Source organism: Clinocottus analis, unplaced genomic scaffold (genome assembly GCF_023055335.1).
Source record: "Clinocottus analis isolate CAN_PGR_092001 unplaced genomic scaffold, fCliAna1.0.p SCAF_6, whole genome shotgun sequence".
Taxonomy (NCBI): domain Eukaryota; kingdom Metazoa; phylum Chordata; class Actinopteri; order Perciformes; family Cottidae; genus Clinocottus; species Clinocottus analis.
The window spans coordinates 6,693,148-6,720,231 of NW_027176218.1; the positions used below are offsets into that span (position 1 = coordinate 6,693,148).

General features: G+C 43.6%; 1 protein-coding gene across 2 annotated transcripts in view; it reads right to left on the bottom strand.

Annotated features, from left to right (window-relative positions):
• pde3a (phosphodiesterase 3A, cGMP-inhibited) overlaps positions 1 to 23,165 on the bottom strand; it is a 66,996-nt gene extending 43,831 nt beyond the window's left edge. For both annotated transcript variants that reach the window (XM_068603570.1, XM_068603569.1), the window contains exon 1: positions 22,227 to 23,165. In XM_068603570.1, coding sequence (XP_068459671.1) covers positions 22,227 to 23,165 — 939 coding nt within the window. The remainder of the gene's footprint in view (positions 1 to 22,226) is intronic.
• Positions 23,166 to 27,084: the final 3,919 nt, after the last annotated feature.

The window sequence follows — 27,084 nt, forward strand, 5'->3', positions numbered from 1 at the left end:
CCTCACACTAACAATTGTCCGCCATGTTTCCAGCGAGAGCTTCTTTCGTGTTCTTTACGTTACCTGAAGGCCGCCCTACGTCTCAGACGCGCTTGTGAAACGGCGATAATGTGAGCCCCAAATAAAACTGGAGACTACCGTTGATCTTAAAGTTGCGTTATTATGGTATGGATGGCCTCTGAGCAAGGCGAATGGCATTACCAAGGTGGATCACGTTACCACAGTCTTGGAAAGAGAGGAGTGAGCGGAGGGTTTTTCACTTGGTCGCATATGCAACCACACTGCTAGATGCCACAACATTTTACACACAGTCCCTGCAACATCACACCAAAACCACATCAAACCTGAAACAAAGAGATTTTATTGTCAAATCCAAATCCACTCGGGACACGGGATGCAAACCTCGGTCTGTGGTGTAAGAGTCCTAAGCTTTGACGCCCATCTACACCTAACCACCATCCCGCCTTACTGGGTTCTTGCTGTACAAAGACACAATCCAGGCAGCATTTACATTTCCTTCAACTCCTGATTTGTTACCCTATGACGGAGAAAGATAATTGAATTCATATTGGGAATATGTGTCTGACATATGATCGTGAACAAAGGAAGGACCAGAGTTTGACATGTAGTTATTGTTGTTTAGATAATACACAAAATGGTGGCATACTTTGCATTCTGCTGCTGAAAGCCACACGAAGTCTCACAGCAGAGAAAGTTTAAGACAACACAACTTTAAAAGGGCTTCTCCATTCTTAGCCTTGCAGCACAGCTGAGGAAACAATTTGCTGAGACCTTTGCCTTCTACATTCTGCTCCCCACGACATGATCCAAAGACACCGCAGAACAACGGGCTCGTCTCGCTAACATCTGAAGAAGCAGAGCAAACATGATGGAGAGTGTGATGGAGGCTGCGGTTAACCCCACTCAGCCATTACACTGTCCAAATCCTCATTTGTTATACTCTTAATTGGCCAATCAGTAATGGTGGCAGTACAATTAATCAAACAATGAAAAGAAAGATTAATCCTGGTTTTAACATCGTGTTCAACAGAGGTTCCCAACCCGTATTAGTCCAACGAAATGGGTCTATAGCCTGAAGCTGGTGTGACTCCTCATCTGTAATTGCTGTAATTGCACTTTCCGTAGACCATGTAAAAGCAGAAACAAATAATGTCTGCTGCAACTCTGGATAAATGATGACCATCAGCCAAGATTGTTTTCACAATCCTGGCTCGAAAATGCCCAATTGGAAAGGATAATCTAGTATAATGGGAAGTAGTTCAATTAATTAGGGAGGTAGACTAGAAGAGAGGAATCATAAAACTGAGCCATAAACAGTTTCAACTGCACGGTTGAAAAGGCTGTACTGTGCAAGACTTGTAAATACAAAATGGCCACCGTGGAGTTAAAAACTGTTGAAATTTGGGCAAACGGCTATTTTTCTTTCCATTTAAAAAATCTGCATGTTTATTATCTGCATGTATACATTAATCTAATGGAAAACAGACCCCAAACAAAATGAGTTCTCCACATATAACCTGATTAGTACAGCTGCTCCCGCCTGAAGCAATGGATCTGTGCAGATAAAGAGGCGGGGGCGTGAACAGAGGGATCTCGGATCTGCTACTGTAAAACGCTGTAAAACGCTGAAGAGAAAAAATGGAGGAAGAAACTGCAGACAGATCACGCCCGACCTGCACCCACATCCAAAACATTCGCTGTCAGTGATTACAACATTACAGAACTAATCACAGCAACAATAATGAGCTGTCAGAAGTTGCAAGCCAATGGCTAAATGACTCCTGTCAGGTCGAAGGGAGATTGTTTTAGTAGGACAGAGCATTTTCCATGTGTCACATTTCATTCTGATCTTTTATACACTGTTATACCAACTGGTGGATTCACACTGATGGGCCGTGACGCGGCAGCACTGCTGATGAGACGGGTTCACTTAAAGGAATAGTTCAGTATTTTGGGAAACACTTTTTTTAGACACACATTTATTTAGTACCACTTTCGCATATGTCCATTGAATATGAAGTGATAGCCAGGACATGTTAGCTTAGCTTAGCATGAAGACTGGGATTAAAAAAAAATAATTTAACGTTAATTAATGAGTTACATGTTAACAGTCTTAATGCTAAATTAAGATAACTATCTTCTGCTCGAAGCTTCATATTTAACAGACACATATGAGAGTTCTACTGATCTTTAGATCAATATATATATATATATATATATATATATATATATATATATATATATATATATATACACATATATATGTATATATATATGTATATATATATATAAATATATATATATATATATATATATATATATATATATATATATATATATATATATATATATATATATATATATTACCTACTTTTCAAACATTTTTGCAGTAGGATAACTGCACAACTCTGACTTTCACCTTGTCCTTGTACTTGTCTGGATTCGATCCCTCTGCTGAGCTGGCAGTGCCAAGCTAAACTGTGCAAAACCAGGGGACCTGTGTTGGCAGAATAGATCTCGCCCCGGGCCATAACACCCTCAACTGTGGCCCATTGGGTTACGGTTCGATAGTGCTCCCAGACTCTTGGGTCAAAACTCCAGTCACATGCAACAACGCACTAATGGGTACGGCTCTGTCTGTTCCTGGGCCTCAGAAACAAGTCAAGGGCAAGTCAGCCAGAAACCCAGCTATGACTCTGGGCTGAGCTGCTAGGCGGCACTTTTTTATGGCCGTCATCTGGTAAGGCTGCCTTTCTGGCAAACCGCACAGAATCACACACACACACACACACACACACACTCCCGCACTACCCCTCATGTTTCCTCTGTCTGCCTCTTTTTCCTCTCTCCAACACACAGCCACAGAGACACTTTGCACACACATGCACCTGTGTCAGCGGGCCTGTTTTCCACTGGGATCTAATTGATTTGAAAATGAAGACGGACGTCTGTACGAGTCGAGCTCTGTTGAAGAGACGCAAAGTCTATTACGGTGGTTCTGCTCCCGACCCAAACACATCACCCAGACAACCAGTCTGTCTTCATTGTTAGTCACCAATCTCACTCCTGACTGGATGACTGATGGACGCGGGTATCCACATGACAGAGCAGTGAGGGCGGTAGATCACCGCTGGTCGGGAGACAGCAATACCCCTCTCCTAAGCAGCAACACACCACTTTCAACAGGGGAAGGAAATGGGTTGGAAATAGGCTGCGTAATGCTTTCAGCCCCGGCCTCTCCGTGCAACGACAACAGACATAACACAGAGCCATTAACGGCTTCAATGTGTGAGTGTTTGGCTAGCCAGACAGACCATCCGCTGCTGGCTACAGATTGAGGCTGGCTTGATTATTGACATGTTGCTGGTTTTCAGGCTGGGAAAAAGTAAGACTGAGTCTGACGCTTGAGCTGAACTTTGAATTACGGTTGTACGGTGGTTATTGGAATGGTGAATCTAAATGTATCTGACTTCATGTGAAACCAGGGCTCATTGCTAACGCTTAAAAGTGATTGCCACGCTAGCAACTGCACATCAGCTCTTGGTTGCCGTAAATAACGATATAGTTGCTATTTTCAGGTATATTTTGAGTAATAGATACTCCGCGTTGATATGTCAGCTTAATATTGAAAATGTAAAGGGAACACATTCAATTCTTTGGAGTTTGTGTGTGATCTGATATTTGACAGAATTTGAATTTCAAGTGTTTTCAGTGTCCACCATCAAGTCCCGGTATCGTAGATATCAGTAGGACATGCCCTTCATACAACCTTCAAAATCGAAGTCACTGGTTGCTTTTTCATCCATTCTCTTCCTCTCAAAAAGGTGGTTTTCTGGACCTTCTTTGTGTTTTTTTCCCTCCACAGATCCATCGGCCCCTCCGCATTGAAGTCATCTCTACTTTCAGAGATGACCTCCAATCTGTCTTGATTCTGCTGAGACAGCTGAGTCTCCTCGCACACACAGCTGAAGAGACGTTTTTCTGTTCGCTCTCCCTGCTTTCTACGTGTTAAAAATTGGTCGCACTGGTGAAACACAATACAAACAAATTAATAGAGTGCAGCTAATAGATCGGTGCACTCTAGCAAGTTATCATTTTTAACGATGCACCTTTTTGCTATTCAGTCATAAACGAAACCAGAACTTGCTATATTATCCTCTGGCTCCCTGGGGGACGGCTGAAGCAGTATTAATCTTATGTGGGCACAAGGGAGTGTGTTTCCTTTTCATCCGAGCCTGTCCTCTCACCAGAGCAAGGAACGAGAAAGGGAAAAAGCAAAACTGTGAAGAGGAAGAGCCTCTAGAAAAGAAAGGGGTCGGCCGTTCACTGGAATTCAACAGTGCATGAAAGGCAGGGAGAAAAATGAATACATCTGGCGTGGAAATAGGAGAGGTGGTTGCTCGGGCATTACAGAGTTTGGAGAAGAAAAGAAAGGAGAGGGGAAGGGAGAAGACGGAGAGTAAAATGGGGGCTAATCATGAAAGAGACAGAGCTGGGAGGCAGGAGGAGACAGAAGATGACTAAAATAGGGACAGTGAAGGGAGAGAGGGAGAGGCTCAGAGAGACAGAGAGATGGACCATAATGAAGAAAAAGAAGAAGTGGAAGGTAAAAGAGAACAAAGTGTGCCGCTCTAATCACACGAGCACACTGTGAAACTATAGATTAGGGGGAGGTGATTTTAGCTCGAGGAGTAATGCCTTCACCCGGAGCCGGAGCTTTGAGATCACATAGGACGAGATGTAGGGGAAAAAAAAAATAAAAAATGAACGCACCTCCCCAGAGTGGGGAGCACTGTGTTGTCATGGAAACTGCTCTGACGTCAGAGCAGGCATTATGTGATTACTCATAGAGTCTGTTGAGGAGCGGGCCAATAAAACAGGGACCATTACTCACACACAGTGAGATGGCCTGGGCTCAGGTTACACACATGCATGCATATGCACACACTTACACACACACACACACACACACACACACACACACACACACACACATACACATATATATATACTCACACATGCATACACTAAACACACAAATAAAAGCATATGGAAACACACTCGTGTACACACACACAAAGTACCAACTCGCAGCTCCACCTTTAATAAAAAGCAGACCGATGATAAACTGCATGAACATTTTTACAACCCAGACACAGTGAATTGGTCACCCTTTTACAAGGGCTCCTGATTTGGAATGCAAAACGTGCAAATTCACCGTTTGCTTGGTACCGTTGGTGCCGAGGAATGAAGCAGTAACTTGAACACTCATCCCTCAGCGCTAAAACCTTCGACGTGAGCGTCCGCTCCATGACTGCACGCCGCAAGTCGGACCCTCCGTCTTGACGACGAGGAGCGCAAACACAAGCTCATCGGCACAACCAAGATATCGCTGGCAGAATCTGCGTGTTCTGCATTCCACACACTCTGACCCATGTCTGACAAAGTACATCAAACACGCACGCTGACATGTACACTATTGTGCGTCACGACACACACACACACACACACACACACACACACACACACACACACACACACACACATGCTCACTTCCTCTCGCCATCTCCCACACATTCTCCACTGGGAGTTAAAACACTGTTAGGGCTGATAAGGATCCAGGCAAACAGTGTGGATAAACAGTCACTCTGGTAATTAAGAACCACGGGCCTATCAGAGAAGAGTATGCCGAGACAAACATGTGATCCAGACTCCATTACTGGGGCCATATACGCATTCCCACTAGAAAGACCATTCGGTGGGAATAGACGGACGCCGAGTGATACCAGGACTCAAAAAGCCAGACTGGCTCCAGTAGTCTCAGCTGGGATAATAGTAACTGTGTTTTCACCCCACATGTCTACAGTGTGTCCCTGGCGTCAAGAAAAATGATGTTCTCTGATGCACAGTGCCCAAAATTAAAACAGCTGCACATGTATGACATCTTGATGAACAGCTTCGTAAAGGTCTGCTGGAGAAGAGCCTGTGAGTAAAAAAGGAATATCTGTTCTCTCAGATTGCTGCGTCAAGGATGGATTTTAAAACGTATTTTGCTTTTGGGACGCTCAGCTCTGCTTCTCACTGGTGAATTAGCTAATCCAAAAAACTTCTGGGCTGAAGGGAATACAAAAACCAGCCTGTATATTACACGGCTCTTAATAAGACGAACAAGATGCATGTTTAAGTTCAATCACATCAGTGCCTCGAGTTGGACGAGTTCTTTTAATAATATAATATATGCAGAGATATTCATCGTTTTTTAAATGCTCAAATAAAAATAAATGTCTTGTCAGGACATCAATACTATTTTAACTTTGAGTGTCATTTCACAGTAAAAACACATTAAATACTGCAAACAGATGCCTCTCTTTGTAATGACACTCTTCATTTCTTTTCTTACAAAGAGTCTGCATGAGTGAAACAGATTAGCGATGATCAAAAGACACATTGCATCTGCAGCTCCAGTCGAAAGCATCTGTCTCTCTTTTGTTTGTACTTGAAGTTACAAGAGTGAGCTTCATCCAGCGTCAGTCTACTTTCCTCCGCAGTATCTGTATTTTCAACTGTCCTTAATGTGCATGACGCAAGTTCAGTAATATTGCATTTGGCACAAGCGCTCCATGTCACTTCTCTGCCACAAATGTGACTGAGCTCTGGCCAAAACCTGATATACTACACTCTGCATCATCACTAATGTGGTTACAATGATACCATATTGGAGTTGATCTGATTACAAGCTCGGTAGCTCTCCCTCCCTCCGTCTGTCCCTGTGAAGTGTGTGAACGTGTCTTACTTGCGCAACTATTAGCAGGCACCCATGTACACGTCCATGCACCATGGTGCATGTGAGTGTGTGTGTGTGTGTGTGTATACCATGTGCGTGTGTGTATGTGCTGGAACAAGCTGCAGTCCACCTGGCAGGCCAGTGAACTTAATGAGTCTCGTATTCATGCAGCATGCGCAGCCACATCCGCTGCCTGAGGCTCTGACCAGGTGCTCTGACACGACTCACATTGAAGCAACGTGAGCAGGATCCTCCCAGAGGGTTGTACCTCTCGTAATATCACCGTGACCAACAGCATGCCACCCAGAAGGAGCCGCTTTCTTTAGACCTTTGCTCTAATAACATGACCTCACTATAACCAACCTTTTTTACATTTTGGAGGCTCGACAAAATTTTCTGGGAAAACGGGTGATTGAGTTACCTTTCTGGATTTAATTTAGGACTGAGTAACTTAGTACCACCACAATGCTAATGATTGTATTGCTTTCAACTGCATTTATAATAGGAGCATATTAAGTTAAATTGGCAATCTATTCCAATGTCATGGCAGTAAAATCTCAAACTGCTACTACTACTACTATAGTCATGTGAAGTCAAATGTCCAATGTTCTGTGCCTTTATGCTTCTGGACTCTCAATTCTTCCAGATTATTTAATGTAGTAATCAGATTTTTGCTTCAACATAATGCATAGAAAATGTTGCATGAAAATGGACCACATGGGTTACAAGATCATTATCAAACGCCATTTAAGAGAAATGATTACATTATGATTAATCAATGGAGGAAAAACAAACAATCTGCTTAGTTAAATGCTGTATTAGCTCACTGCCTAAAACAACAAGATAAGTACATTTTATTTACATAGCCCATTGTCACAAATAAAAACTTTTTTTTTGCAAGTTTTTTTCACCAACGTGTATAAAATATATCTATTAAAATATGTCATGTTCAGTAGATGAGACAATAAATACAGTGCAATACAATTATGTTTTATCCATTACACATTAAATAGGAATGTCTCTACGCGCTCTGGTATAAAAACAGTGAGGAAAGTTCAAATATATGGGGGCAGAACCGTTGGCCCAGTAGGAAGTATCCTGGCCTGGGTCCATACATGGTCCAGTCAACTCAGACCTAGCAACACAAATATACTAATGAATCACAGCTGTAGCATCCAAAGAGAAACACTCCTTCTTACTTAACTTCCCAAAAAGAAGCTTTATAAAATACTCCCTCACTCTCATTTCTTCCTCAATCGCTCCTCTTCTCTCACTAAAGTCGAGTAGACCTGCACTCGAGGGAGCCATTTCAGCAGCCATTACGGTAGGGTGGACTTTTTGCTGCAATAATAACTGTGTTGCTACTGATGAGAGGCCTCTCAGAGTTCACTTTCTCCCACACCCTTTACTCTTGAACAAATGTCAAACTTTTCAGTGCTTTTGATTCAAGGAGTGACCCTGGAGGGGACGAGGGTGAGAATACTTTGAGGCTCCAAATGAGAGAGAGGGTGAGGGTTTACGTGCAGGTCGCAGGGCTGTCTGCTCCAACCTGCGGATATGAACGACTCGGCCAGAGCAATAGGACGCGGTGAAGGACACTAGACTTTGAAGGATGTGTGTATAATTGTGTGTGTGAGTGTGGGTCCAACATGCATCATCTTCCCTAATGTTTTCTCTCAAATGTGACCCCTGGTTCCAGTTCCTTTCCAGCAGCTGACCACCATATGTAAAAGGCCCGCACTGGTCCACTGAATCCCTGTCTAATGGCCTGCACAGATGCCACTTTCCTGGAACAATTACTTCTGTCTGTGTGTGTGTGTGTGTGTGTGTGTGTGTGTGTGTGTGTGTGTGTGTGTGTGTGTGTGTGTGTGTGTGTGTGTGTGTGCACGTGCGTGTGTCCCTGTCTTTCTCCGTGTAAACAGACTTTAAGGTTCCACACATTTCCCTCAATATGTTTCACCACTGTCTGGAAACAATGAACGGTGCTGGGTGAGAAGAAGAGTGGGGAGGGGAGAGGACAAAAAGTGGAAGAATTGTGGAAAATGGCACGGTATGAGAAAGAGAAACACATAAGGGGGAAAGTTATGCTGCTGTTTGGACAAGCGTTGTTGAGGGTAAGTAAAAAGGGAAGTACGTAAACTAACAGCAGGTCAGTCGTGAGGGGAGGAGAGAGCAGGACGAGAAGGAGAGAGTGAGGGCAGATTATTGACTTAATGGCAGAATCGAGGCTGTCGAGGGCTTTAGAGACACTGTTTGTGTAGTTTGGACGGGGGCTGGTGGAGCGTGCGGCGTGATGATGGAAATCTTACACTCACTCAAAACAAGCCTGCTGACCTTTTCATCTACCGGCCCCTGAATCAGTCTTAACATTCTGCCAACGTGGAAATGAATGAGTGCTTATTACATCTGTGGCAACATCACAGGCTCCGGCCCCCTTTTACGCAGGTGTGTGCGTTTTTTTTTTTTATGAATGTGTGTTTCATGAATGTTTTTACTTCCTTCGACATCCAAGCACATTCCTGCCGCCAAGCAATAATATCAGCACGCGTAAAATGAGGCAGGGATAATCTTTATAAGCATGAAATGTTGTCGGGTCTGCTCTCAGCTCGCTGTGCCTCAGCGACAGAGTGTACAACGCCGAGGAACAGGGCGTGACGAGCAACGTAAAGACCTCAGTCACAGTAGATTGGCTTGCTTCTTGAAGGTGACCAATCTTCATTACCACTGACATTTCAGAAATAATGAGCTCATCATAGACAGCGTGAGCAGCCTCTCACTCTGGGAGCCACCATTTTGTTTTCTGGAATTGGTCTGAATTCTGAACACATAGCAAAAGGGCCTGACCCAATATCTGCCTGAAAACCATAGAGCATTTGACTTGTCCGGAAAATAACGAATGAAGAGGACACGGCTGCCAAAAGAAGCTGGATTAAAGCTAAACAATATCAACGTATTGTGTGATTAGCACACAGCCACGCATATGGTTGAGATCAATAGACTTTGATGTTTCCCTTTTCCATAGATCGAGGATCTTCATCTGATTTTTCTCAGAGAGTAGGAGGGGACTGCCAGCTGTGGCTTGGCTGAAAGTGCATAAATGCAATTTTTTGCAATGGATAAATGGTCTGACTCCGTTATGGACAGAGAGACGTACATGCAACTAAGATGAAATCCAAAACTATTGAGCAAAAGTGCTCCAACTGATTATGAGGAAAGATTCAAGGGAAAATGCCCAGAAATTAGTTGTGTAGAGAGGATAAATCAAACCTGTGACGTCTCAGATTGGAAGCTGGACCGGTCAGCCCACTACTGTATCCAATAAAGACGAAATTGCAAGCTGCAAGCATTGTGAACATACTTTATCCACAATTTGATTGAATCAACAGAAATGTGTCAAATGCCAGAGTTTTTTCCCTTCATTACCAGAGATTATATAAAAGATCAGTTACATGCACAAATTCTGATGTGAGTATCAGATTTAGGAGGTGAAATTAGATTAGATGAAACACTATCATGTCCCACAGGGGACTCAATGCTGATCCACATGGTGGCACATGACAAAAACAATGAACATGCAAAAAAATCTATCGAATAATAAAGTAGAACTTTTAATGAAATCCTGCAATATCTTATTTTATGCCCACTTGGGGCAACACGCTGTAAACACAACAGTTACATACTATCAGCATTTAAATGAATATGTTGAACATGTTAGCAAATGTTGCATATGAATTTCACACACAAAGCGAACACCAAGCAACATTAACATTTATTGGAGACATTTTTGTGTCCTCCCTATGAATGTAAGTCCAATATGTACACTCCTTTTAGCTTTGTTTTGGTCTCCATCAAAGGTAGCGCTAGAGATAAAGAAAGCCTATTGCACACACAAAACACATCATCATCAAAATAAGTGACAGACCTTTGGTTAGTAAGTCATTATGCAACATCTGAAAGAGCCAGCGTGATATACAGAGAGGAGGAAGAGGAGGAGATCGCCTCTGGCTGACAGGTAGTCGGGAGCCAGTGGAGAACTAAACTAGCAGTTCTCTCGGGCCCATCGTCACCTTGTCTCCCCTTCATCCACCATTCATAACAGGAGCAATGTAGCTGAAAGGCATTAAGCTGCTTCAGGTTCCTGAGAACCCCTCTGAGACCCGTTTGGAGAAAACCCAACAGCTACGACCTAAATGACCCCCTAACACCCTCTCTTTTGTCATGCTGTACCTCTTTTGAAAGCGCACACGCCGACACCCACGCCAGTTCTCGCATGTGCACGACCACAAACCCAAATGAGACCTGACTTAAGTTCCTGGGCCGTTGATTCTTTTTCTGTGGCTATTTTAACGAGACATAAAGGCAGAGTAGAAAGTGGGCACACAGTGGAGGTGCACATGCGTGCTTGTCTGGGTGTGTGTGTGTGTGTGTGTGTGTGTGTGTGTGTGTGTGTGTGTGTGTCGGCTCATCTGTGCAACATCTGCTCAACCAGCCCAAGGCTCCTCGCCTCTTGAGAAGTGGGTCACGTTTCCCGATGACGTCAAAAGTCCTTCTGCCTCTCCAGTTTGTGGAGCTTTGCCAAAACCGCCGCATGCCATTCCTCGTCCTGACAATGGAAACGCTCTCTCCAAAAAGCCTTGATGAATCACCTGCCAAACCTCTAACAATCCTCAAATCTTAACACTGAAGTGGGTCTGGCCATGACAGCGAGACACAAGGTGAAGGGTTGATTATTAACAGAGTGAAAGAAGAAAAAAAACGAGACCAAAAAAAAAGGACAACACACGACTCACGACTCACTGTAGGAGATTGAATCTGCAATGTGGTCTCAGAGCTGTGATCCAGGATCTGAAGCTGCTGAACCGCCTTGAGCATGAAGAACTGACACTAAACTATTTCCAGTGTCCATGGAGAGGACAGATCAGGGAAAAAGAAGAAGAAGAAAAAACAGAGCGAGCGAAGAGGTGTCTGCTACAGTAGGTGTAGAGATTTCATTTAAGCTGTCCAGTCCCGGAGGAGACGGCGCAAGGTCAGTGAGAGTATGAATGGAACAGGAGCTAACGGAAAACATTATGGAGAGAGATGGTGGAGAGAGAAACCTGAGGCATAAGCATTAAAATAAAGGCTCACTACGCGTGTTCTTTCCCTCTCTTTCTAACGAAGAGAAACTTCTCAAGAGACATGCGGCATGTGGCTATAGGTTATCTGGGTGGACGAAGGGCTGTGAATCCATTTGAAGTTTTCTGAAACAATGCCATGCATCTTATCACAAAGTTCACGTTGTCACAACGCGTCTTTTTCTCACGTCTTGTTCTCCAGGCGGAGATGTGACCTGAACCAGCCTCCATGGCTCGTACGCCACAAAGCAATTAGCGGGTGAGCTTAGCTATCTTTGGCAGGAATGATTGCTTGGAACCAACAGACCACTATCTCTACTACACAGCACTTGTCTGACCACACACACACACACACACATACTATGCACTGAAGAGCCTGCTGTTCATAGCCATCGATTGTGGTCTGTAGTATAAACGGATGTCACCTACACAAGAACACGTCAGCTCTGACATCGTTTATTGTCTCCAGGCAATGCAGAGCGTAGCGGCAACAAATCAATGAGTCCTTGCCGTAGCCCGTCTGCTGGACCATATGTGTGTGTGTGTGTGTGTGTGGGTGTGTTAACTGGTGTTTACAGTGTACAGGAAAGAAAAACTGGAGGGGGGTCACCACTTTATCACACTGCTCAGCCGAGGACCAAAGCAGGGTTGAGGGAAGACGAACTGATGACGAGCCAGAGCGCCGGCCTTCGTCTCACCGATTCTCAAACAACCGAGTCGAGACTCACACTCTCAAACTGAATTATACAGTGTGCAGTTGAACTCCTGCAATTGTGGTGGGAATATCTCAGGGCCCTCTGGATGTCTTGTCCTAACCAAATATCAAACACGTGGAAGTTAACTTGAGACGACATTCACTTTAAAAAAAAATATGATTAAATATTCATAGAGCTTAGCAGGGGGAAAAACTTTTTCTCGACTTTTTCTAGTGTCTCATATTAATAAGTGATCATGTGTGCAGACCTTTTCCTAACTAATGGTGCTAACGAATATACATATGAAACTAATAAGAATAGCATATTTCTATTTTTAATTAATAAAAATAACAAATTTCCTTGAGCTGACCGTCAGCGGTTTCTGTTTGCAGAGTGGACTCAGAAATGTGACCAAAGTACAAAAATACCTCCACACTGTTCACCTCAGCATCATAACCAGCATTCCAACTTTGGTGTTTGTGCACTATGTGTCCGTAAAAGTCTAAATCATATAGACACTGTATACCATCATGCAAATCCAGCACAGCGCTGCAGCTATACATTCTGCTTTTGATATCGGGCTAATTGAAAGTGACTGCACGAAAACAGCCCTTAACCCAAACCCTAAGACTCTCGCCGCTGCAAGGGGTGAAATAACCCGACTGACAGACAGATGTACAGACAGATTTTTTTTCTCTAACATATTTAGAGAGTAAAACATGGCATTGAGTAGGGAACAGCAGAAGCCTTGTTGGCTGCGGGGACAGACAGGCTCATGGCGAGCCAGTGAGGCAGCAGGCTGGACGGGGAGATGAGGGGGGGCTCACCAGGCAGAGGTTACAATAACACATTTCCTCGCACCACGCCATGGAGTTAGACAGACATGCAGCCTGCTGACAGAGGGAAATATTGTATTTTTTACTCCACTAATTGAGAGCTACTTTAGTTACTTTACAGATCAAGATTTTATACAAAACACAAGATCAGTGGATGAAATATGATGCATTCTGACAGATTAATCAGACTTAATACATACAATGAGCTTGACCTCAGTGAGATACAACATGCTTCTTAAAGATTAATGAATCAATCCGTAATAATAAATAATGTGTATGTTATATAACTCTGACAGGGGTCAATCTGCTGGTCATTGTTTACGGTCCGATTGAGATTCGAGACTGGAGCTATAGAGGTGATGTGTACGACTGGATTGCTTCCCAAGTAGCCAGTTCACAAGCTAACGTTAAGCCAATACAAAGCTAAATCATGGTCAGACAATAGCCGGTGGGTTCCCTACAAAAGCCTTCTCAAACGTCATTGGTCAATACTACTTGGACTACAAATGGAAACACGCATGTTTCCAATACCCCAAAAACGTGTCCCTACAGATTACTTTGCATATGCAGAACCTGTTTATAGAGATGAAGTCATAAGTGGCCCACCAGGAGGTGGATTACTAAATACAATCATCCATTACTGGAAATCCTTGTCAAGCTGCTGAAATATATAATCAATTAATAGCTGACCATGTTTGGATTTAGTGGAAGGCCCCAGCCGGAGAGGTTAAAAATGTTCCTGCTGGTTAAATGGATGATGGCAGCAGCCGCAGCAACTGCAGCTTGCTCTGCTTTGAGCCGAGACAAAATGGCCAGACTGGACCTCAGGGACTTGCTGCACTTCCTCTCCGACACCAATTTAAAGGCCATGAGATCCATTTTTTTGGACACCGCTTCACGTGAACACTCCGAGACGGGAAATTAACAGTTGTTTCTTCCATTTGTTTTTCACACATCTCCTGACTGCAGCTATTTACATCCAGGACTCCTCTCCCCTCCCTCTCTCTGCTGCTACCTTCCTCTCACAAACATGCACACGTACACACTCACGCACACACACACACACACACACACTTCCCGGGGCGATGTGAGAGTGTCCATTCATTCGGCAGAGGCCAGCTGCACACCTGGTGACAGCCCAGGATGGTGGTGTTGGCTGTTGGCTCAGGTCAGGGTGTGCGGGGAGAGGAGGAACGGTAAAGAGGGGGCTGGGTGAACGGGCCCACAGGCCTGTCCTTCAGGGTCTGCTCAACCTGCACATTCCAGTTCATTTAGCGCCGGGGCAAGCACAGGAATGTCCCCTCATGTAAAGGATCACTGTCTTAAAGGTGGGTTCCTCGCGTGTTTGAAAAAGCCCTTGAGGAGGATGAATTGAGATGAAAGCAGAACATGCTCAGTTTCCCAAAGTGATGTGCTGTCCTATCGGATACCTTCTGGCACCCATGAACTTGCCCATCCTTTAAGAGCAAAATAAGTGCATCGACATTGCAAACACAGGCTTGTTTTGTACAAAAAGCTAAGAATCAAACGTCCCAAAATGAGTCATTCCGACAAAAAAACCCATGGTCGTCACCAACTATCAAAAACAGTACAGAGAGTTATGCAGGGATAGAGTAATAGTTAGTCTTTATTCAATATGTTTGTTTGGTTGTTTTGAGAGGTGAGGATTGTTTTGCTGAATGAAAAAGGGTTTGGTTCAATACGACATTGCTATTTCTTATTAAAGTTTTGCCTGGCTGCTTATAGGCGGCACGAAGGTGACAGGAGACGGCTTTAGCCCTACCAAATAATAACCTGATTCTCTTTGAAGCTGTTTCTTCTACTCCCAGTTGATCCAGTCCAATATACGCACTGGGATCCCCTCGAGATCCACCTCTTTATGTATACCATTATTCTGTGTGCCTCAGAAAACTAAAAACTTGCCAAAAATGCTTTGTTTCATCATCAAACAACCTCGTCAAGAGGTTCCAGAAACTAGGGAAATTTGAAAGTGTAACAGTGGGTGAAGGCCAGCTGACCACCATCCTTCAGTACAGCACAACAAACAACCATCATTTGAAGCTGGAACGAGGAGTATTTCTGCTGCAATGTTCTGTCACTAACAATGCAACTTTTTGTAGCCATTTCCTGCGCTCACTTTCTGTGTTGCTTGTTGGTTTAGATGTGTAAGTTGTGTGTTTTTCCATTTCTAGTCCTGAATATTGTTCTACATTTTGAGGCGTGTTTTTGATGAAGCTGTGATTGTTATTGCTAGTGAGAGGTGCGGCAGTTTAGTAGTATTCATAGTATCATTATGGTAATATAAGCGTTTGTCATACTTGAAATTGACTTTCATATGCCAGATGTCTGCATGGCGCATTGTTTATTCATGTATTTACTATCTGCTCGGTAGGTCTGTAAAACTATTCATATTTTACAGACCTCTTTTTTTCATTCCACATTTCTCAAGAAAAAAAGAGTTCTGTAAACTATGAATAGTTGAAAACAATAGTATCATTATGGTAATAGTGCCGTAAATGGCTATATTGTAACAATTCAAACAATACCCATCCCTATTTATGCAAACACCTAATATATGTACATATGCAAATCCAATTCTTAACAAACACACTCTCTCTCCCGTCTTTGCCTCACAAACACACTCATGCACAAGCACACACGTACTGTACTCATACACACGTTTGTGCCAGGAACATTCTGTTCACCTCATCCCTGAACTAGTCTCTTATGGTAACACAGAAAACTTGAGTGACTTAATTGCCTTAGTTAGCAGAAGAAATAAAGTACAGCGTGTAATCACACACACACACACACACACACACACACACGCACACACACACACACACACATCAATAATTTGCTTAAGATTATACCATTCTATTCAAATGTGAGGCAGTTATTAGGATCCTGAGGTGTTAATATGTGTGCTGTGTGTCAGGACTGGAGGCCTGTGCCTGTCTAGCAGTTCCAGCTGCGTTGGGTTGTGTCTGTGGTTTGAGGCCCTCCGTGTTTCTACGAGCGGATTCAACCTCTCAGCCTGCAGCAGCTGGCAGCCATCACGCTGCTGGCAACACACACACGCTTACATGCACACACATGCTCACACAGACGTCCTTCCATAATTTCCATGGTAATCAGTAGGGAGCCAGATCGTGGTCGTGCCAGGGGTAGGAGAGAGAGGGAAGAGGGGCACTGAGCTCAGTCCTGGACTTCTGGTTTGGTTAGCTTAAAGGTGATCAGAAGCACAGGGCAAGAACCAGAATGTGAGCTACTGTTGTTGTTGTTGTTGCTTTAAACTAAGGGAATGAAGGAACGAAACACAGATGGTTGAGCCATGTAATGTAGTGTTTTGAGGATAATTCCGCTTTATGAGAACTTGGGTCTTATTTTTTTTCATTCCCATCGTTGATATTGGTTTTCACAATATTGTTCTCACACGGTAATGGCTGAACACAGCAACACAGCAACGCAGGAACACAGCAACATCACTAAAAAAGAGTTCAGATCGGGTTGTACAGGTTTAGCTCTCGAATTTAGGCTCGCTGTTTCACCCTTTTTAAGGTGTTTATGCTAAGCGAAGCTAATAAACCACTGTCTGTTTCTTCATATTTATCATACAGACAAGATATTTAGTAAATTCAACTTCTCATCTGACTCACTGCAAAGAGCAATATTTAGTGAAATGTTGAACTGTTCATTTAAACAAGCCCTTTTTAGGAAGAGAGGCTAAGTGTACAATAATTACACAAAATGTTAGTTGTAAACATTTATCAGAATTTAGAGACAATAGTATCATTCAACTTTATACGTGCAGAGTGTAGGGTTTAGCGGCATCTAGTGGTGAGGTTGCAGATTGCGATCAATTGAAAGTCCTCGTGTGTGTCAACAACGTAGCAGAACTACCGTAAAATGTGGGTTATAATGTGTACCCTTTTATACGCTGCATCTACTAAATTGAAAGAAAACGTTGTATTTAATCATAAACAGGCCGCGACAGTTTATAAGCCGCTGTTGCTGCTCGTGAAGGGGATTTGGGAATATGTCACGTGAATTTTGTATGTCTCTGTAACTGCTGCTAAATTTAGAATTGGAAAAATCCACAACTCAGACGCACCGATATATAAACTGCATGGGTCAAAGTTGAGGGAAAAATAGGAAAAAAGTATCGGCTCATAACTCAAATTTCACGGTACTGTGGCCGAGGCAAAGTTTGAAAATAAAAATGTCCCTTTCTAGCCAGTGTTTGGTTTGGCCATTCTGGGCTATTGTAGAAACATGGTGGACTTCGTGATAAGGATCCTCTCGCTATGTACTGTAGCTACTAAGCGCTCATTCTAAAGTTTCGAAAAACACAATGATTACTATTTTCTACTAATCACAATATACTTATGAACACTTGTATGCCAATAGATCCCCCTAAATGCTACACACCGATCCTTTAAAACAGGGTATTTCGATGATCAACATTTAGCTCTCTTCCAGCCTTCAGGAGGGGGGTTGTAAGCCTGCTGTATTGCCTGACTGCTAAACAAAACCTTGAATGACCTACTTTCATTCCTACCCCAATACCTCCACCCTTTGCCTCCTCACACACGCACAGCGCAGCTAATAGACTGAGACTGAGTGGGGATTGAAAGTGTGAACTGGATCGCCCAATCACAAGACACACAGCCCCATGCTGAAATCAGCTTCCTTTCCAAACGAAGGGGGGGGCTCTCAACGAGACCGTTTCTAACCCACAGGCCAGTCCAGTAAAAAAAAAAACCATCACATCCCACGAGGCTATGTGTTTGGAATACAAACACGCTGTTTGGGATGAGAGTGTGCAGTGGCCCAGTGGTAAATCTCTGCCCTAAAGGCTATCAACAACCTCCTCCATCCAAAACACAATTCAATTATGGACGGTGCAGCAAAAATAGAGTAACAGGAAACATTTACAACAGCAACAGTAATTGTGTTTGGATCCAATTCCACAGGAAGTCATTACCATATATTTCAAGAATATCTTTATCATCCAAGTTAAGAAAGAATTTCCTCCTCTGGTGGGACAATATTTGTGTTGGTGTCAGTGAGAGGACAGAGCGTTGAGCGCTGTGGAGAGGGATGGAGTTGCTGACAGAAAAGGGAGAGGCTTCAAACGCCTCCTAAAGAGAATCAGCGAAAACGCAGAAATGTCTTGCCGGTGTCTCCTCCCCTTCCTGGCTCGTCAGCGCCGTAGCTCAGGTAAGTTTAGTTAAAAACACTCCATGTGTACTGGTAACATTGGCAGGCTGCTTTCCTCTGCATGAGCGAAGAGGAATTTCTCTGACAGTGCTGATCACTGCAGCTGGAGAGCCTTGCACTCATATTTCCTGACACTGTAAAAAGCGATCCACACCTCTTTATCCAGTTCAATATCGCCAGCTGAAATGCAGAAGACTGGTCTGTCATTTTGTATTAACCCAAGAAGAAGAAATATCCCACAGAGGCCCCCACTAACCACCATCAGATCAGCTGATAATTACAATCTTTTATGATGGGAAGGACGACCCCAGAGTTGTGAAATGCACCTACTGAGTGAGCTGATAGATGCTGGCAGCCAATTTGTAATCAAAAGGAGGGGAAAATGGCTGTTTATTAAATGTACAGTTGTGCAGAGTGAAGCATAGCCTCGGAGCATGTTTTTGGCAGAGCGGCGGAGGGCAACATGGCAGCTTTAAGGCCTGTGAGGATGAGGGGACAGAAGGATTCCTCTTTGCTCTATTTATTTTTTGAATAAACTGTTTCTACACAAAGACTATCAATCTGAAGAGCCTTTAAATAAGACTCAAAGGTCTGTGGGAGAATCTTCCTTAGAAGAAAAAAAGTTAAGTATCAACTGTAATCCGTCCTCCGGCCTCGCACTATTCTTCATACACTTCAGACGCACGGCTCGAATGCAAACATTGTCACGTCAACAAAGTGCAGAACTACTCCTTGTCACGCCACTCTTACAGCTTCTTTAAAACATCGTAACTCTATTAAACACAGAAAAAAAACACAGGCGTCATGCAGCCTCTTTAGATCATCTCGCTGAGAAGCGGTACTTGGAAAATGTTTGGCCACAATACCGCCATGCAGTTAGCCTACACTTTGGCCTCCGGGCAGAGTCAGTGAGACACGTTACGCTGCGCCGCTCCAGTCAGCATGTGGTGGTTGCACGGTGGCCCCCAAACGCGCGTCGACCCCCCCCCCCTCCCTTAGGGAGGCCAGAGCCCTGTGTGAGCGAGGTGATGACTAGTGTGGGTCAGCATGGGCTTGTTTACACATTACAGACCACACAGACAAGACACGGTTAGGGCGGCATATGTCCGCCATGTGTGTCTCAATTACAGGAAGGCCACGGCTGCTCAACTGCTTAGCACCGCCACCAAAGATCAGAGCGAATGCAAGAACACTGAGGATTTATGATAGAAAATCAAACGAATTCTTAACCTTCAGCGTATTATCAAGACAGTCGGAGCGCTGCTGCTGTCTTGGTGTGACACAACCGACGCGTGTAGTGGAGAGCAGCACTCAGCAGAGGGCTCCAGCCTGGCTCAGGTGACAGAGCAGAGAAGAGTCAGAGATGCTGGAAATGTTTTTAGCATCTTTGCATGATGTTGTCTGCATTGTTTGTGTGGGAGTTCCATCCTGCTCAGCGTTTCTTGGGACATTACTGCAAGAAAAAAAAATATCTAAAGCACAAGAAAAACGTGTCAACTGCCACAGTTGCATCAATAGTATCTGTTTACGACTAATGTCTTAAGTTTAGGGCCGTTTTTATTGTTCTCTGAGTAACTCCATCTTGAATCCCTTAAAGTAAAGGAGGCTGAATCCACGAGCCATGGCATTCATCCTCCTTGTTTTGTTTTTTTTACACATTTTGGTGTTTGAAAGTGCCTTGCTGCGACTGAAAATAAGTGAATTTATTACAGCTTGGTTGTCTAATGGCTATGTTTGCTTTTACCATAATGGAAACATTACTGTGTGAAATGGAAAACATTTTCAATTAGTTTTTCCACTTACGTATATCCAGTTTCCTTCTTATTTAGTATTGTTTAGAGATTATAGAACAAAAAGCTATAACTTCATTATCTAATGCAACAACATCAACAAAATACACGTACACACAAACAAAGAAGTGTAGTAAATGTACCAATTTGTTGGTGTATGTCAATACATATATGTATTTGTTTAATTTCATCACTTTCAACACTGAGCTTTAAAACACAACACAGTGTAAAACAATGTGCCGTCTGTTCACATGCGTGTTTATCGATACAGTAACTCTTCAATATTCAGCCAGACGTGTTCCAGCTCGTCGCTCATACAAAACACAAAGATCCTCACTCCATCACTGCAGCAAACCAACCACTGAATATCAAGTTAATAATGATTGACACTTGAATAAACTACAGCTGAGACATCCCATTTGAATCAGTTCACTTTAAAATATCTAAGAGTATTTTCCTATCTGATGTGTGCATGCAGGAGTGTGTGAGTAACACCACAGAGGAAAACAAACAGGCACACTACAACGCTAACTGGCCCTGAGAGCTGAGGGCATCTTTCAAGTGCCCGGGCCGACAGAGCTCCCTCTCATCTCTAACCTGACCGCACTCGCAGGTCACAACGAGAGCTTTGATCACTCCAAAAATCTGTTTCCAATCCACATGCTCAGCATGCTCATTGATTTTCCATAAGGAGGCCTGAGGAGCTGATATGAGTCAGCTTCTCTCCTTTTAACACAGGTATGCATGTGTATCAGTATCACGGGAGGTTTAAAAGCCAGCTGCTACATTCCTGGAGTTTAAGGACCGCAATGCCTGATAAGTGATGAGGAGCAAGTGGTATTGAAGTCCAGGACAGAAAGATAATAATGCGTTTGTCAGTGTTGTGGCAGTGGCTCGGAGATCATCTGGGGAGAATGTTTGACATAAATAATTAGGGATGAGATGAATCATTGGCATCGTGTCCTCAGCTTCCCTTTCTCATCAGCACTTGAAAGCTGTTTCTAAAATAGCCTCCCTTCAGCAACAAAATGACAAACGTAAACTATACTGTACATACATGAATAAATGATTACCTTGGTCTCCTGGGTGCAATGTTTTTAGAGAAACACATTTGGAAAATGTGGCCTAATTGCTCATTTTAGTAGAAGATAATGTGTATTTTATTCATGACAGAAAATCTAATGAAGCATTACTGTATATGACAATGTTACTGAGGAGATGAAGAAGAAGAAGAAGAAACATACATTGTTATAATTCCATGTTTGCCTTCAAATGTTTGCTCCACATGATGTGAAAAGATATCATTCCAAAGATGATCTGTGCAGATCAGAGAAAAACAACTGAGCAACTGTATACCCACTGCAATGTAAAAATAGAGCATATAAACACATACTATTAGCTAATTATAATGATTACTATAATTTGTATCTGAAATATTATTATTTTATATTATTAATATTATTATTATTATTATTATTATTGTCATTATTATTATTATTATTATTGCTGTGGTTGCTGTTGTGTGGTACTGCACATGACATGCAACCATAAATATGATATGCATTAACAGCCATGATAACGACAATAATACAACATGTAATAATCCAAATCCAAATAACTCATAAAAGCCCACCGGTCCTCTTTTGTGTTGCCATTCCAATGCTCCCTGCTTTCGCCTCGCCAAGCACAAACACACAACTCGTCATTGGAAAGCAGAAAACAAGGCAGAAATAGAAAAGTTGAATGGGACAGGAACTTCTTACCTGGTCCCTCTGGATGCATGGCAGAGAGGTCCGGCGATGTGACTTACTGTTGGACTGACTGTGCGCCATGTCTGAGGCTATCACAGAACTGGACCTCCTGCGCCTTTTAAACACAGGGATCTCTTCCCTAGCTCCAGTCACGGGGGTGCAGCCCTCCTTGTGTCTCCCTTGGTTGGGAAGGAGCTTGTCAGCATACCTCGCCAGCAGGATGCCCAGCACTCCAACCAGGTACGCTACGTACGGTCTCCAAGTGGCCCGCACTTTGTGCAGCGAGAAGAGTGAGATAGTCCTGACCAGGCTAATGAAAACGACCACAGATATGCCCTGATTCAGCCGCGCTACCATGAGTGCGCCGGTGGCCACGCAGATGAGCACGACCGCGGCTGCTGTCGCGAAGGAAAACAGCTGCTCATCTGTCCCGTCCAGGAGAGACCACGCAGCCGCTTCGCCCAGGTGGCACAAGGTTAGGAGTGAAAGGGCGGTCTGGATGAGGACCCCGCAGCGGATTAAGTACACACCGACCCAAAAGAAGGCACAAACGAGGGTGAACAAAGGGGAAACAACACTCCAGCAAGTTTGCAACAGCTCCGCCGCGCAGCCTGAGACCAAGTGAAGGGGAGACGATGAATGCGAGAGTCTGTTGTCAGCGCTGCTGCTGCTGCTGCTGCTGCTGCTGCTGCTGCTGGCTCCAGCTCTCCAGTCTGCACATTTGACCAGCAGAGCGAGGAAAAGCGAGAGCGACCCCACACACACCGCACTCCGGAGTCTCTGGGAACTCCATATTTTGGTGAACATTAGCCTCACCCACGACTCGTAATCTCGGTCACTGCACAGTGGGATGACACATGTTTTCACATAGCCGTTGCGATCCGGTGCGCTGAAGCTTTTTTCACGAGTGCTCTGCGCACCGGCACTGTCAGATTCTGCAGGCATCGCCATCACTCATGGTAGATATGCAGTATGAGGAAGTCTAGAATGCATCTATACTAGTGTGGTCATGGGACAGGGCGAGAGTTAGTGACAAGCAGAATTTATTGCACGCATGATGAAAAAGTACAGCGAACATGCGCCGATGGGTCTCCATTTACGCATGGAGATGTGCTGCGTTCCCTTTGTTTTTCCAGGTGCAGGGTCGAGGAACGGCACGAACGGAGTCTGAATAACTGAGTAACTAATGAGAAACGTAGAAGTTATTCAGATCTAGGGCAGTGCTTCTCTGCACACACGCGTCCTGCGTTGCCCTCCTTCCTTTGTGGAGCACCGTTTCTTTGACGTCTGGTTTGTGGCTCCTCCAATGCCCGGTCCCTGCAACAGCAGCAAAACATCAGTCCCGTTCCGTGAGCATGCAGCGACAATACGCGCTCTCCCTTTCCATTGTTTGATCACTTCCCGGTCTCTCCTGGAGAAAAAAAAAAGTAGTGGCTCTCCTTTTACTTTCGAGGACAAACGCTGCTGAGGAATTCAAGCAGTTAGACCCAGAGTCCGTCGGGTGTTTGCTTTGCGTTTTGAGGTGTTAATCCTGACTGTTTGTCACCGGCTCTCCAACCAGCCGCGAGTTTCAGCTCATTCACACCCCCGAGTTCCGACTCCACGCAGGGAGAAGTTAGTGCAGCACCAATGAAACCCCCCGTATCTCTCCTCAGACAGCCCAGCAGGCGTTGTCCTCATTAGCTCTGACTTAAGTTGAGATTGGTCTTTTCTCTTCAACATTTGTTTGCCTTATTTTTGTATTTAAAAAAATAAATAAGAATATATATATATATATATATATATATATATATATATATATATATATATATATATATATATATATATATATATTAAAACAGCAACAAACCTGTTTGTATTATAAATTGGTGTTGACCTATATTTTCCCAGTGAGTTCCATAAATATGGTGTATTTTGGCACAACCATTTCAGGCCCCATTTCATCCCAATGGGTGCATTTTGATTGATGGTTTTGGTGGCCAAGCCAACCTGATGGCTTCAAACAGTCTTGCCATGAATTGATCTTCAACTCGTGAGAAGAATATAGATGCTGGTGAGAGAAATGGGACATCTTCATGCGAACACTTTTTGCCCTTAAAAGTCCTGTGGTTGCCCTCCAGCTTGACTCCTGATGCCCCCACTTTACCGGGTCATTGAAATATTCATCCCACTTTAAGTGTCACTGATGATGTGTTGCGTCACAGTGGAAGGTCTCCATCAATGTTTCAGTGTGTATCTTACGTGAGCATGAAGAACATCACAGTTCAGGAGGCACACGTGTGCACCCTCGGATGTAACGCTCTCGTGGGATCACACGCTCTCACACATACAGTTTAGACATCTACCGCCAGGCAAGCGCATGTAATCTCGCTCACGTTTGCTGATGCAAACACAAAGAAGCTGACGCACAAAACCGTGTGTAGTTTCTCAACTCTGTAACTTCTTTGTCTTCAACCCTGAAGCTTTTCAACATCTGGTCTTCTCACAGCATCCAAATGAGGTCGGAGTGTTCTAATAGACAATGCGCTAGCATGTCACGCTCTTGCTTTTGCATCCCCACGTCCTTCATTCATTTATGGAAATGCTGCATCCTTTGAAACAGAGAAGGAGTTCATGAGGACTCATTCCTGTGATGCTGATGTTCTATACCTGTGCTTATTCCCAGCTGAGATAGCTCAGCGGGACTCTTTGTATCAATCGGTGTCGACCGATGTGTGTCCCTTGTCGGTTGTGATTAGCGGGAGGCGCGGGAGGAGAGGCGCTAACAGGGAGCGATAGGAGCAAGAGGAGGCCAGGTCCTGTCCATCACCTCTCAGCACATGCTCACTGTGTGCCAGACAGCTCTTGCAAAGCAGTGCATCACACAGGGCAGCTGCTGGCTCCAAGTTTGAGCAGATTCCTGCGACGTCTTTTATTTTTCCATCTTATCAAAGCCCATGGGTAACTTGTCTTTGGAAGAGTTGAAACAATACTGCTTCATCTGACTGGTTTATTTCCTGGATGAGTGGAACAGAAACATTCCCTCTTTACAAACAGAAGATAAGAACATGACAAAGGAGAGAGGAGTTGAAGTCAGCCAGAAAGCAAGGATATACACGCATTCACTGTCCATGTCTACCATGGTGCACTCATGATGTGACATTGTTGGTCCTCTTCTACGTTTCAGAGGCAAATCCATTGTGTGAGGGGCCCAATGTTGTTCAAAATAACTATATCTGTGTGTGGTGATATAATGTGAAATGATGCAGGTTATGTGATAGGCAGGAAAACAAGACATACAGTCATGCCAGATGTGAAATATCCGGAATGAGACCTGCCTGTGTTGTCGACTGTGAAAGCCAACAGCTGCCCTGTATTCATGCAAACTGTCAATGGCCGTGAATAAAACTCATCCTAATCTGCATCTTCCCCCTTTGAAACTTTCTGGTTCAGACGAAGATGAATCACTCAGACGCAGTTCTCAGCAGCCGCTGCAAGCAAAATTATTGTGGATAGAAAATCCTGGTCATCCCTACAAACACGTCTAGAGGCCATTCTCAATTACCCGTAAGAACTTTAACGACTGGGGAATGCACACGTAACCATCTTACCCTATTTGGCAATGTCACGGTCCATTGTGAAAGAGGAATCTTTTTATGAGGAGCAATTCATCAGACATCTGGTTTGGATGTTGAGGGCAGCATGGGGGGTGCCGGAGGGGGGGCAAGTCATCTGATGACCTACGCTGGCCTCTCTAGGACTGTGGCTGACAGATCTGATGTATACTCAGGAAGTGTGAATGTCCTGCAGAGTTGTTTACCACAAACCCCCTTCACCCTGCAGCACCTACATGCTCTGCTCATATCCAACATGACAATGGACTGATGACCTAACTCACACTTGATCTCCACTTCAGGCAGATCGGGTTGTAAATAGCTTTCAATAATCTAAAATAGAATCATCCATCAAGAGGAGCTGTCTGTTTGATGACACTTTGGCTGGAATGGCAATGCAGATACAGCGTGATTCAGAGTCGAACGAATAAATCAGAGGGAAAGAAGAAGAGAAGAGCCTGAAGAGAGTGATGGAAACACGTTTACATTGTGTTTAACTCTGTGCATGTGTTGAATCTGTGTGGATCTGCTTGCTTTTCGTCACCTCGTTTTGTCTACTAGCACCTATGGATCGCTAGGTGAATCATATTTTAGTATTTCCCTATTTTGCCGCTCGGGCTCAACAGGCTCTGAATGTCGTGTTTATTACTTCCATTATTTTTTACTTCAGAAACTATCAAATCATGTTCGTCAGCAATTTTGAGAGAAAAGTCATAAAGTATGAAAGGTGCTTAAAAGGTGATTAAAACTACATCATTTAGTATTGAAGTGTTTTTAACGACCTCTGACATAACATGATAAGAAGAGACATATGTAAATAGAAACACGATACTTATTTAAATCAATTTTTTTTAGCAATTTTATTCATTAATTATTTTTGGAAAGAAGTTTTAATTCTTTTTTTTAAGGGAGAAAACTGGATCACCCGGAGAAAACCAAAAGAACAATATCAATAAAATTAAGAAAGTATGTTTTCATCTGAACAGCTCATCTGAAGTAAACCCTTTAAAACATAGAAATGAAAGTAAGAAGACTTTCATTATAATTATGCTTTTTTTTCTGAAAAGGTGGCTCCTGTTTCTCAATGAACACAGTGGGTGTCATTGGTCGCTGAGTAAAGAGGTTGTGCTGCAGGAAACAATAGAAGAAGAAGTTGTGCTGCAGAAAACCATAGAAGAAGAGGTTGTGATTGATTCTCCGGAACCACAACGTTGATTAACTTCATTTAAATTGCTGAAATATAGTGAAGCCTTGTGGGAAGAGTTCTATCCAAACAG